At 38.3% G+C, this 13058-nt stretch overlaps 3 protein-coding genes across 3 annotated transcripts; 2 read left to right on the top strand and 1 right to left on the bottom strand.

Moving 5' to 3' along the window:
• The first annotated feature begins 1260 nt into the window (after positions 1-1260).
• Positions 1261-1861, top strand: LOC129803946 (CCAAT/enhancer-binding protein gamma). The gene is made up of 2 exons (XM_055850841.1): positions 1261-1485; positions 1558-1861. The coding sequence occupies exons 1-2, from the start codon at positions 1402-1404 to the stop codon at positions 1789-1791; spliced, it is 318 nt and encodes a 105-aa protein (XP_055706816.1). The 5' UTR covers positions 1261-1401; the 3' UTR covers positions 1792-1861.
• Positions 1847-3409, bottom strand: LOC129801014 (gastrula zinc finger protein XlCGF26.1-like). The gene is made up of 3 exons (XM_055845768.1): positions 3269-3409; positions 2872-3202; positions 1847-2814 (listed from the first exon to the last, which is right to left on the bottom strand). Exons 1-3 carry the CDS (start codon positions 3407-3409, stop codon positions 1847-1849), a joined length of 1440 nt encoding a protein of 479 aa, XP_055701743.1.
• A 2673-nt stretch (positions 3410-6082) lies between these two features.
• LOC129803944 (GPI mannosyltransferase 3) lies at positions 6083-13032 on the top strand. Its single transcript, XM_055850839.1, has 3 exons — positions 6083-6335; positions 6472-7771; positions 12839-13032. Exons 1-3 carry the CDS (start codon positions 6208-6210, stop codon positions 12992-12994), a joined length of 1584 nt encoding a protein of 527 aa, XP_055706814.1. The 5' UTR covers positions 6083-6207; the 3' UTR covers positions 12995-13032.
• Positions 13033-13058: the final 26 nt, after the last annotated feature.

The following is a 13058-nucleotide window of genomic DNA, read 5'->3' as shown; positions in this document are numbered from 1 at the left end:
TGTAATTTGATTTCTCAAATAAAAGTGAAGAAAAATCATTTAATGTGAGTAATAATAAGATGATCATGAGGAGAAAGAAATGCTGAATGTATTCTTTGCATAATATTGCCCAAAATAGTCGAATTTGAACCTCTCGAAGTGGATGGCGAGAAGTGGATACAGAACTAGCGAAGAGTGGTAAAAGTGGTGAAGAAGTGGGTATTTTTGCATTTTTAATAATAATCAGTTAGTACTCCCGCGTTAAATTGTAGGACTTTTGTTTTGACGAATCTAGAGCCAATATATCTAAGTAACTTTGTGACAAATTTGAGTTATCTGATAATAAGGGGTCACAAGTTATAATACAGTTTATTTCACTTTTTCCTAAAAGTGGCGATAAGTGGTTACTCCACCTAAATTCGAACACTCGGGGGGGGGGGGGTATTTTTGACATTTCTCATCTCCCAAATTCGAACGATTTTTTCAAAACTAACAAAATTTGTGTGAGATTAAATTGTACTTTGAATCAAATTCTCGTACTTTCTCGCAAGTTTTAGTGATAACACACTTCCTTTTCATTTTATACGATAATAATGTATGTAAACATTCAGGAAGAAGCACATAAATATGATTTTCATTCACCTAGAATACGAACTTTTTAACATAATCTCACAATTGACATTTTGAATTTGAATCCAAACGGCGTTCGAATTTGGGAGATTCAGATTTGAGAGACTCTACTGTAAAAAGTTTCTCTAAAATATTTCAAAATTTAGGCATCGACGGGGATCTGTCTAAAAAAAAATTGAATCGGTATCAAAATTGAGATCAATTTTCTAAATACTTTGAGTACTTTTCAAAATTGCATACATTTCGAAATACAGTAGACTCTCTCAAATTCGGGCATATAGGACCGAAATGTCAGCCGAATTAGAAAGAAATTCGGGCGACATGTGCATATAGATATTGAGTTTACACACTCATATAAATCGTAAATTGCATGAAAATCCCTCAATAATGCAAAATCACATCAAAACTAAGACAAACCATGCTAAACTTGAGCATATTTGATTCATTTGGTAATCATAATCAAACTTGAAAAATGACAACAAACTTTTTTCAAATGTAACCGCTGCCTAAATTAAAAAGTAGCCCGATCTTGAAAGAGCCGAATTTGCGAGAGTCTACTGTATTCGTAAATTCCCAATGCAAATCTATGTTTGCATTGAAACTTGCAAGTTATATACCCCTTGGTTATGTGGAACCTGTGGAACTTATTCAATATGACGTCATCATTGTCCCATTCATTACAATTTCACAACATTCAGAAAAAAGTATCAGCAGAGTTTGTTTTCCTTGCAAAATTCCCAGAAAATCAGTGATAAAGTGTTCTTCCTGCCTCAAAATCGTGACAAAATCAAAATGCCATCAAAGAAGAAGAACGTAAAAGCTGCTGCGAATGAATTCGACGAGGATTATCGCAAAAAGCGCGAACGGAACAATCAGGTAAAAGTTGGGGAACTTTGAGGCGCAAATTCTGAGAATTTTCTAACCCTGGGGATTCTTCTGCCTCTGCAGGCCGTAAAGAAGAGTCGGGAGAAGAGTAAAATGAACACCATTGAGACCCACAGGCGTGTGGAGAATCTGCGAGTGGAGAACAAAGTGCTAGAGAATGAGATTGTGAATCTGAAGAAGAAGCTGAAGCTCCTGAAGGAACTGTTCATTGCCCAGGCTAAAGCGAAGAGTAACAACAACGTGGACATCAAGGAGATCCTAGGCAGTGATGATGAGAGTGATGAGGATTCGAATTGAGCGGGGATTTGGGGAAAGGATGGGATTTAATTTAAGAGAATTTTGTAAATTAAACTTACTGTGAATAGTTGTCCGGGAGTTTTTTCTTGTTCTTTGCCGCTTCATTCTCCTCCGGATGGTGCTTCCTTTGATGGGAGTATTTGGCTGATTGTGTGCAGAATTCCCGGGGGCAGAAGGAACAACGGTGAATGGGGACTTTGGTGTGCTGGCCAGCATGTTCTTCCAGATGTTTCTTGGCCTTGAATGCCTTTGGGCAGATTTTGCACTGAAATTTTTTTTCCAGGCCACTGTGATTGTATCGAATGTGCTTCCTCAGCTCGAGTTTATTTGACAGAATCTTTCCACACTCTTCACACTTGGCCGGATCGGCTTTGCAGCGTTTCAGATGAATCTCCAGGGATATCTTCGTGGCATAGAAGCCTCCACATCTCCCACACTCAACCCTCTTCCTCGGTCTTTCACTATGATGCTGCTCAGTGTGCTTCTTCAGTTCACATTTGGTCCTGTAAGTCTTCCCGCAGGATGAACACACAAAGGTATCGATGATTTTCTCATGGAATTTCATCCGATGTCGCCTCAATTCTGATGGAGTTAGGTAGCTCCTGGGGCAATCTTGGCATTTGAACCTCTTCTCGTCCTCACTGGCATGATATCTTCGATGAAAGTAGAGTCTCTTGGCACTGGGGAACACTTTTGGACACTGATCACACACAAAAGAGCACTTTTCAATCGGCTTCAGACAAGATTCCACGTGAAATCTCATCGTGCGTTCACTGAGGAATGTTTTAGCACACATTGAGCACTTGAAAGCTTCCGGATTAGCGTGGAGCTGAAGATGAGTGGTCAAGACCCCAAGAGTTGTGAACTTCTTCCCGCAGCAAATCACGTATCCTGTGACTTTGTGAACAGTCCGGTAGTGGAATTTGAGTCTGTAATAGTTTCTACAGTCTTCTGGACAGAGATCACATCTGAAGCCCAAGTACTTCTTCACCAACTCATCTCCAATCCTAAGAACCTTCTGTTCTGCAGAAAATCGTGAGAATTAGCCCCCTAATCCTTCAATTTTACCCATTAACTTACTCTCTGTGTCCTCCTTTAACTTCCTAGTTGACCTCTTTGGTTTCCCTACGGGCTCTACGCATTCCTGGGACTTTGATACCAACTCCTCCTCCCTGGATTCATCAGAAGTTCTCCTAAAATCATTTTCATCTAACACCTCCTCTCTACAACTTTCCACTCCTACTGAAACTTCCTCAAAAGGGACTTCTGGAATTCTCTGACTACTCTGACCATAGATCTCCAGCAGTTTCTTCTCCGACACCTTGATCTTCCTGTAGAACCGAACACAATTCCCTGATTGCTTTTTGCATGGCAAGCAGATCTGTTTTGGCCAGTTATCGTCTTCCTGAATCTGTGGTAACCCAAAAATTATCAGAAAAGGCCCAGAAAAATATGAAAATCTGTGAAAATTCCTTACATTCAAGTTGAGAATAGAATTGAGGTTAGAAACGGCATCCTGGACTTCTTCCTGACTCTTCTTGAAGATTTGACAAAAGATTTTCACTTTTCGCAAACAAAATCGACAGATAGTATTCCCTTCTATCTCCTGACTACTCATTCTCTCCCTGTTCTGCAAATTTTCTTCCAGAAAAATTGAGAAAAATACCGGGAAAATGTAGCAACAAAAGACAAAAGGGAGACTGCGCCGACACAAAATTTAGCGGCGCCTTTTGTCAAAGATTTTGTTACCCGCCGCGCTACATACTTTTTAACACTTTAATTTTTGTTACCTGTTCGACAATAAATTGGCGTAAAAAACGCCAATTTTTTTCGCACTTTTTCAAAGTATCGAAAAAATTGCTCTAAAAAGTAATTCTCAATATTTCTGGATGAAATACTTAATGAATGGTTCTAAATCGATTTTTAACCTAGGTTTTATTCTCGACAGGATTCTAAAATAATTTCTTTTTCTTTGTAAAGAAAGAACAGTAGGTTAATTCTGAACATCTTTTTGGCAAGAAAAAGATATACCTTTATAAACGTACACAGAATTTGTTTGACTGTATGTGTGAAAATTCAGGTTGCGATTTCCGAAAGTGCGCGAACACACCAGCGCCACACGTAGTTAATGAAATGCACTTTTTCCTGTCACTGTATTCGCACATACATTAACATTTTTAACGTAAATGATCTTACATCTTACGAAAAAAATGTTAAGAATTGACCTACAGATTAAAAACATACAAAAAGTTAAAATTTTTACTATTCTCTCTCACTGTTCATTCACCCACTGTCTTTTGTTCTCTAAAAAACCTACAAGTTTCAGTAATTTATCACAATCTTCGCATTTTAATATTTCGTCGGTTGCGGCTACCTCTGTCGTATCTGCATTTGTTTTATATCTGCATTTGGTGCAAACTACAATACAAACGTCCCCTCTTGCGTCAAATGCTGACACAAAAGAAATGCAGATACGACGGAGGTAGACGCAACCGATGATTTATTAGTCCTCTTTCAAAGATTATTGGGCAAGATTCCTCAAGTAATAGCTAAAATTTCTAAAAACTTAAAAAAAAGTTTTGCTTCTGTTGCCCCTTCTTTATGCAACGACAGCCATTCACCAGCATTTAAATTGTAAATATACACATAAATTGTAAAACTGTTGCAAATTTTTGGCATGTACCAAGGGGTTATTCATAAGCAAATAGAGTGGCTCGAGTTCCCTGTTCCCTGAAAAAACACATGAGTTCCCCGGGTTCCCCAGAAAAATGCATGAGTTCCCTGGGTTCCCTGAAAAAATGTATGGGTTCCCCGGGTTCCCTGAAAAAATACATGAGTTCCCCGGGTTCCCCAGAAAAATGCATGAGTTCCCTGGGTTCCCTGAAAAAATGTATGGGTTCCCCGGGTTCCCTGAAAAAATGTCAAGATCACACATAATTAAAAAAAACCATGGAAAGTTGAGCATGATTTTGCTTCATTCGAAAACTTGAAAAATTGGCAAACTTTTTTTCAAATTTAACTACTGCCCGACTTAAAATGTAGTCCGATCTTAAAAGAGCCGAATTAGCGACCGTAATATACATATATATATATCGCACATTGAATATTACAACGACGGATCTTGGTTTTTGTCAATTTTGAGATATTGCTGTTTTCTGATAGGAAATTTATTAAATATTCATTATATTTAATAATCTCAACAACTTTGTTAGAAATATTTTTCATAATTTTGAGTATTTGTCAAGCTTACAGAACAAAAATAGTATAAAAGTGGCGTATAATTATTTCTCTGAGTGTTTTTAGTGTTACAATGGCGTTATCTGAGGAATCATACGCCACTATTCCACTGACCATGAATCCTATGCCACTGTATCACTAAACGGCATTCATTTTTTGACATTTCGAGGAATAAACAGTGACATCATAACCTAGTTCACTCGTGCAGTGAGTGGCTTGTTTTGTAGAGTGAAATTGCAAGATGGAAAAGGTTTACAAGGGACCACACTGCCTCTAAAAGACACAAAGAAACGTGATCTTATTTCTTTATGTGAGAAAAATCTTATTCCAAAAAAGCACCACACATTTTATCAAAATCTTGACTAAATTGTAAATATTCGAATCTTGACTTTTTTTTTTAAATAAAAAATGTCAATTGTATATAGAATAGAGTACAAAGAGATTTGAAGAAATGAAATGGATTCATGGACAAATAAAAAGAAATATAAATAAAATACACAACTTTTCATTATTTATCTTTAATTTCAATGGGTCTATGATTTTTAAAATTAATTTATGGTCGAACAACAAAAGAAATATTGTTGAAATCCAATAAAAAATAATTCTTTGAAAATTTAAATTACTAAACAAGAGGCGTATCTTAAAATCCTTGTCTGGATTTTTAGTATTACAGTGACGTATAATTTTGGCAATTTTGCCGCATAAGTGTAAAAGTGACGGATCATTTTTTAATTTTTTAAATAACTATATTTTTGGGTAATAAAAGTCCAACATTTCGAGTTCCATATATGTGCTCTATCCAGTGGAATCATATACTAACAATCTTTAAAATTTGTAAATGAAAATAAGAAAATATTATGAAATTTAGTTTTTGAGGCCGTCTCCTGAAAAATGCTGAAATCTGACATCGCCATTGTAATATTCAATGTGCGATATATATTTTTTAATTTTCATGATGGTTCTATAATTCCTTCAGGGACTATAAATATTTCGATTTTTCCGTTACCGAAACCAATTCAAATGAATTTCTTCGCCAGATGGTGCTTGCATCGCCGAAAGAGGCGCTGCCATCGAATCGCTGGAGGGGATCAGGAAAACGCGTGTGTGTGTTTGGATTTTGTATCGTTTTTCCCGGCAAAATACGCCCTTTCATTTGAATTTTCTGTGCTTTACGCGACCATGAAGGGCGTCTGGGTGTTTTTAATTCTATTGGCAGTGCGCCTTTTGTCTGTGTTCTTCGTCAAGACGTCTTACGTTCCGGACGAGTTCTGGCAGAGCCTCGAAGTGGCCCACAAGATTGTTTACGGGTGAGTTTGGGGTTTTCCTGGGGGCTGTATATGTCCGGGTGGGGTGGAAAATGTATCCAGGGTGTCTCTCCATCCCCCGGTGTCAAAAAAGGTCAACTTTTGAAAGAGGAATTGATAAATTTTGGCGTTTTTTTAGTTATGGCTACCTGACATGGGAATGGACTCAGGGAATCCGAAGCTACCTGCATCCATTGGTGATTGCAGGGCTGTATAAGGTGTTGGATTTGTTCCGGGTGGATTGTGTGTTTGCCCTGACGCTCTTGCCGAGGGTACTGCAGGCTTTGCTGAGTGCCTACGGTGACTGGAGGTTCTACAAGTGGTGCAATTGCTCAAAGTGGTCCCTGTTTGTCGTTGTGACATCCTGGTTTTGGTTCTACACCGGCTCCCGGACAATTATCAACACCGTGGAAGCCTCTCTTACCACCATAGCCCTCAGCTTCTTCCCGTGGCAAGGGGAGAGTTCACATTTCCTTTGGTATGTGGCTCTTTTGAGCTTCATCCGGCCAACTTCTGCTGTTCCCTGGATCCCACTCTGTTTCCATCACATTCGCCACTCTCGAGTGCCCCTCTTGAGTCTCCTCCTCAAGCATTACCTCCCAATTGGTGCTGTTGTAGCTGCCCTGGGAGTTGGAGTCGATTTCTTGGGACATGGATCACTCATTTTTACTCCTGTGCGCTTCTTCCGGCTCAATGTCCTTCAGGACATTGGCTCCTTCTATGGATCCCAGCCCTGGTACTGGTACTTCCTCACGGGATTCCCAGCTGTCCTGGGCGTTGGACTCGTTCCCTTTGCCCTCTCCGTCCTTGATACCTTCCGGAATCCCTCTTCTGCCAATTACCGACGCAAGATCCTCCTGGTTTCCATTGCCACAACTCTCGTGGTCTTCAGTGCTCTGCCCCACAAGGAATTCCGCTTCGTCCTTCCCATCTTGCCCATGTGCCTCTACCTAACTGCCGACGTCCTTAGTCGCTGGAGCCGGAAAGCCAGCAGCACCTGGATTTGGGCAGTAGTCGTGCTCCTCCTGGTGGGAAATGCCGTCCCAGCTGGCTACCTTGGACTCTATCATCAGAAAGGCACCACGGAAGTCATGCCGGTTCTGGCCAAAATCGCCCGGGAATATAAGACACCCGAAGGAGATCGGGCCAGCATCCTCTTCCTCATGCCCTGCCACTCAACTCCCCTGTACAGTCACATCCACAGAAATGTCACCCTTCGCTTCCTCACTTGCGAGCCCAATCTGAACGACGATCCCAATCACGAGGAAGAAGCTGAAATCTTCTATCGCAATCCCAGTCACTGGCTCGACACCCACATCCCAGCCTATCCGCCCAGTGAGACTCCCAGCCACGTGGTGCTCTTCGATTCACTGAAGCCGCGCATCCAGGACTTCCTCAGCAAGTACAAGGAAGCCCACTCCATCGCTCACGCCGATGTGGTGAGTCATCTCTCTTTTATTCTTTTCTTTCTTAGGAATGCCCTTCCCATTGATTCCGAAAAAACCTTCACTCTAGCCCCTGTACGGAAGTTCTTAAAAAATCATTAAGTTTACAGTAATTCCGATGACGAAAGATAAAATGTTTGAAAACAGGTACCTCAGCACAATATTTGCATGATAGGCTTCTTGGGAGGCATTTCGTATGTTTTGTTGAGAATTTTGTAAATTAATATTTGCAATGAAGTATAGGGGAAGAGAGGGGATAATAGGATACAAACACATTTTTTATATAGGGGAAAAATTATGGATAATTAACCTAAATTGTACTAAAACATCGTTGAATTTTCGAAATTCTCCCCGGGTGGTTTGTTTCTGAGATAAAATTTTTTCATCTGCTTGGAATTTCCCTCAAGTGTGTCTTAGCTAAAATAGAAAGTCTCTTTCCGTATAGAAGTAGATCTAGAAAAATTCGAAAATCTAATTGAAGATCCAAAAAAGAAACTTTGTTACTTCTTAATACTTTCGCAAGGTAGCTGATGTACATCTTGTTCGAATTTCGAAGTGCTCAAGTGTCAAAATGTGACGGTCTTCACATTCTTGTGAGGAAAAAAACGGAACAAAGGCGCTTACTGCTCTTGCCCCAGTATTTAATCACTCAATAATCACTGAGTAACTCTTTTGCCAGCCTTTTAGTGTGATATTTGACTAATTTTCCCCACCTTGTTCGAAAATTTAGTATGAAAATTCGAAATTGAATTTGAATTCTTCGAACATCAACGACTTTTTGTTCAAATAGAGTTCCATTTACCTTTCATCCAAGACACTATTGGAGAATCAAAATCTACTTCTGTTTGAACCCTCTGGCGTCTTTTTATATCAGGGTTATTTCGAAATGCACCCACAGTGCTATACATTGGTGAGTCTTGGGAAATTTCCCCTAGTTGTTCGTTTCTCAGATAAATTATCTTCACTCTCTGCTATAAGTGGGCCACACACTGCCCAAAAATTCCTTGACTAAAATAAAAAGTCTGTAGGGGAATTCTGTAATTTTCGTGGCATTGTCACGCGTGAGTTCGAAACCTGACAATGAGCCCGATCACAAGTAGAATTTGATTCTCCAATAGTGTCTTGGATAAAAGGTAAATGGAACTTGCACAAAAAGTCGTTGAAGTTCGAATAATTCAAATTCAATTTCGAATTTTCATACTAAATTTTCGAACAAGTTGGGGAAAATTTATCAAATATCACACTAAAAAGCTGGCAAAAGAGTTACTCAGTGATTATGGAGTGATTAAATACTGGAGCGAGAACAGTAAACGTTGTTGTTCTGTTTTTTCCTCACAACAATGTGAAGACCGTCACATTTTGACACTTGAGCACTTCAAAATTCGAACAGGGTGTAACTTCCGCCACTTTGCGAAAGTATTAAGAAGTAAGAAAGTCTCTTTTTGGATCTTCAAAAAGATTTTCGAATTTTTCAAGATCTATTTCTGTACGGAAAGTATGCCATTCGAGCTTTTTTTTGTCATATCATATGAGTTCGAAAATGCAATTCATTGAATTTTTAATGAAATCCCTTTAATTGAATGATTTTATGAAAATACAGTACGTCTTGGTTGATTTATTTAACAAAATTCATTTTCATTTGAATTGCCAGAAATCTCAAATATGTGACTTCTAACAATGTCACATGAGCTGAAATGACAATGTCACGGCTACAGAATCGCATTTTCGAAAAAGCTCTCTTTTAGATTCGAACCCAATTTGACATATGGCATTGCCAGAGCATTACAGAAATCCCCTCCTGGAAGATTTTCTATTATATTTTAAAAAGTATCGAATTCAGTTATGCGCCGCCTTAATTTCTTTTTTAAATATACATATTTTTATTTTAGATTTTTACAGAAATATTGCACTTTCGTAAAATCCTGTGTAGTGGGTTCCTCTTCTGTACATTTTTTTTTGATATTGGAAAAAGTAAAAAATTGTTTAAATCTAAGTCTAAGACAAGAAAGTCAAAGTTTTTCCAGAGAATTTCAAGATACCGTGGATGCCAGTGACTGTCCCCTGCAATTCGTAAGCTTTTCCTTAATTCTAGCAGAATTAAAGAATGGAATTAATAAAAAGCTTATCGAAAATTAGGAAAGCACAGTTACCCACGTCTACGGTACATTATTTGTATTTCCAAAGGGAGGTATATTCGCAAAATGTCAAATCTAAGAATTCGAATATCAAAGACACAAACCGAAGAACTATCTAAATTTTTAATTGAGATATTAAATATTGAAATAACTTCAAAAATTTAAATTCTTCATTTTCTAGAAATTTGTACAAGAATTTTTCGGGACTGCTCGAAATTATCAAAATACTTACAATTTTTATTGATGCACTGAAAAAAGCAAAAAACAGTGGAAAAAACTAAAGTTTCGATGATATTGTGAACAAAATTTAATCAAAATTTTAGATGATAGAGGAAAGTGGGGCACTTTTGAATAGGGGTGACTTTAAAATTGGGCTCTTTTCGTATTTTTTAATGGAATTTATTTTTAATGTTAATTTAGCTTTACAATTGGTTTGTCGAGCTAAATTATATCATGGTAAGGTCCAGTTCCATTTAGGGTAAAGGCTCATAATTTTATACAGTCTGCTTATAAGCATCGATGTTCCAAGTTTGAAGTGCGATATCGCCTACTATAATCCTAACATCTCATGCCCTCCGATCACGCCCAAACTTTGCCACAATCTATTTGGACACTTCCTGATCACGAATATATGGATGGCTAAAAACCGTTCCCGTCCGTCCGTCCGGCCGCTCTTTGGAGCTTAATAGCTCCCAAACTAAGAAACATATCGACTTGCGGTTTTCGGCAAAAGTTAGATATCGGATAAAAATTGCAACATGGTGTATTGACCCGCCACCCCTCACCCTTCCTTCCGCCATTTTGAATACCCCCTTTTTTGTTTTCTCAATAGCTCCGCTCATATGGCATCGATCGGGCTCAAATTTTAGTATATTATAGCCGGGCCTTAGAGCTTTCGATCAATATCAAACTTAAGGTCCCCTGCTGACCCCACTGACCCGAGCTATAAGGGTCAAAAAAAAATTCTGAAAATAGCCATAACTCCGGTTCTAATTGTCAGAATTTAAAAAGTGACGCTGAGAAAAAAAGAGGGTGCGATTAAGTTTTTTTCCTCAGGACTTTAACACTTTTTAGGTGTAAAAATATATCAACATTTTTAATGTTATATTTCCACCTTTTTAAGGGTAAATACATCTAAAAAGGGTAATATTTACACCGATTTCGGATAAATACTGCAGGGTAAAATTAACATTCCCGGAATGTTATTTTAACTTTTTCGGATTTCTCTCAGTGGGGGGTTTTTTGGAAAGCTCTCGTGAAATGCCACTTCCCATTCTAACATCACAAATTCATAAAACTACCGCTAGGGGCGCTATTTTTAAAAAGATTTTTCAATTTTTTGTAACTTAAATAACTCAAAAATTCCTTTATGCATCGGGCTGAAATTTTAGTATGTTGTAGTCGCTGATTATGCCTATCAAACAAAAAAATACTTAAGTCGATCCATAACCTCTGACCCGAGCTATAAGGGGTCAAAGTTCGAATACTGCCCGGCCTCTATCTCCGGTCCTAATTAACATATCGACCTAAATTTTGGGTTTTTGGTTTCGTCTCGATGAGCACTTTCAGATGGAAGTTTAAAAAGTGACCACTGATGGCGCTGCGATAGCGTCAAAATTCATCAAAATTCAAACTCATTTTTCTCAAAAATGCCACATTGTGCAAGTTAATCAAAATTTAGAGTGTTGTAGTCTAGGCTATAAGGTTACCAAAAGTGGCGTAGGTTCGCTGTGGTTATAATAGAATCGGTGATATGAGGGGTCAAATTTTACGAAATTCAAAATATCGTATCTCCGGTTCTATTTGACTGATTTTGATGAGTGAGGGCTCAAATGAGAGATCTCACGAAATACTACAACTTTCTGGAACATTTAAACTTGATGGGACCGACATCAGAGGCGCCACAGTCAAAAAACCAATTTCAATATCACATAGCCTCAATTATCTCGACTGTCGCTGAACCGATTTTGATGATTACTTCGACATAATTGTAGAGGACATTTGTGTCTACATTTCGTCCATACATCATTTTCCGCTCAGATAATGCGATCTGTCCGATTTTGTCGTTTAAGTGTGAAAAAATTTACTTTTCCCCATAAAACCGATTTGAAACCACTCAGATGCCAATTTCACTGCTTCTACTCGACCAAGACACTTAAAATAGGGTTTTAAATGGAAAGTCTCACAAAATACAACAATTCTTTGATATAGTTGAAGTTCATCAAATGAACACTTGGGGCGCTCTGGTCGAAAATACGAGTTCAGAAACAAACAACCTCGATTATCTCGGCTTCTGATTAATCGATGAGATCAAGTTCTATGGCAAAATTATAGAGAACATTCTGGTCTACCTTTCACCCATATATCACTTTTCTGTCAGTCCATCCAAATCCTTGATATTTTGGTTTAAATGCAAAATTTGTTTAATTTCACGAATTTGATTCAAAATAACTGAATGGCGTCCCCCGACATCAGCTCTAGGGGAAACTGGGGCACCACCAAACAGGGGGTACCACCAAACACTAATTTTTATTTCTAAACTACTTGGACTATCTCGACTATTCCTTCAGTGGACAAGCATCCCTATAGTACCTATAAATTCCTATAGGTCTTATCCTCTGAATTCAAATATCCATTAAAAAAATCGCAGTGTTTGGTGGTACCCCGCTTTTGGTGGTGCCCCAGTTTCCCCTAAATCGAATTTGCGTACAGTTCGAGTTAGCTCACATTAAGAATCTCACCTACATAAGCCGGTTAGGATTATCTGTCCCTTTTAGAAGATATCGAATTTTGAGGTGTTCGTCTTGTTACATTTTGCCCCATGTTCCCCTAATACTCCTCCAGATATCAAAATATTAACGATAAAAATATCTTTTGAGTTATAAATCGTCGAATTGGCGTTTTTTTTGTTAAAAATCCATTTCAGCTTCTTTCTGATCGCGTGGGAAAAAATGTTCTTGTTTATGAGAGAAATGACCAAAAGACTGGAAATCAGCCATCACAGAATCAGCCCAAGAAGAAGGTTCCCAGGAAGGAAACACAATTTGAAGACAATGCAGATGCTCGAGATGGAGAATTGTAAAAGTTTGTTTACTCAATCGTACAAAAAAAAGAAAGAAAGCAATCAAAGGACAATCGTACAAAAA

Source organism: Phlebotomus papatasi, chromosome 2, assembly GCF_024763615.1.
Source record: "Phlebotomus papatasi isolate M1 chromosome 2, Ppap_2.1, whole genome shotgun sequence".
NCBI lineage: Eukaryota > Metazoa > Arthropoda > Insecta > Diptera > Psychodidae > Phlebotomus > Phlebotomus papatasi.
The sequence above is the reverse complement of the archived record's forward strand: the minus strand, read 5'-3'. Positions and strand labels throughout refer to the sequence as shown.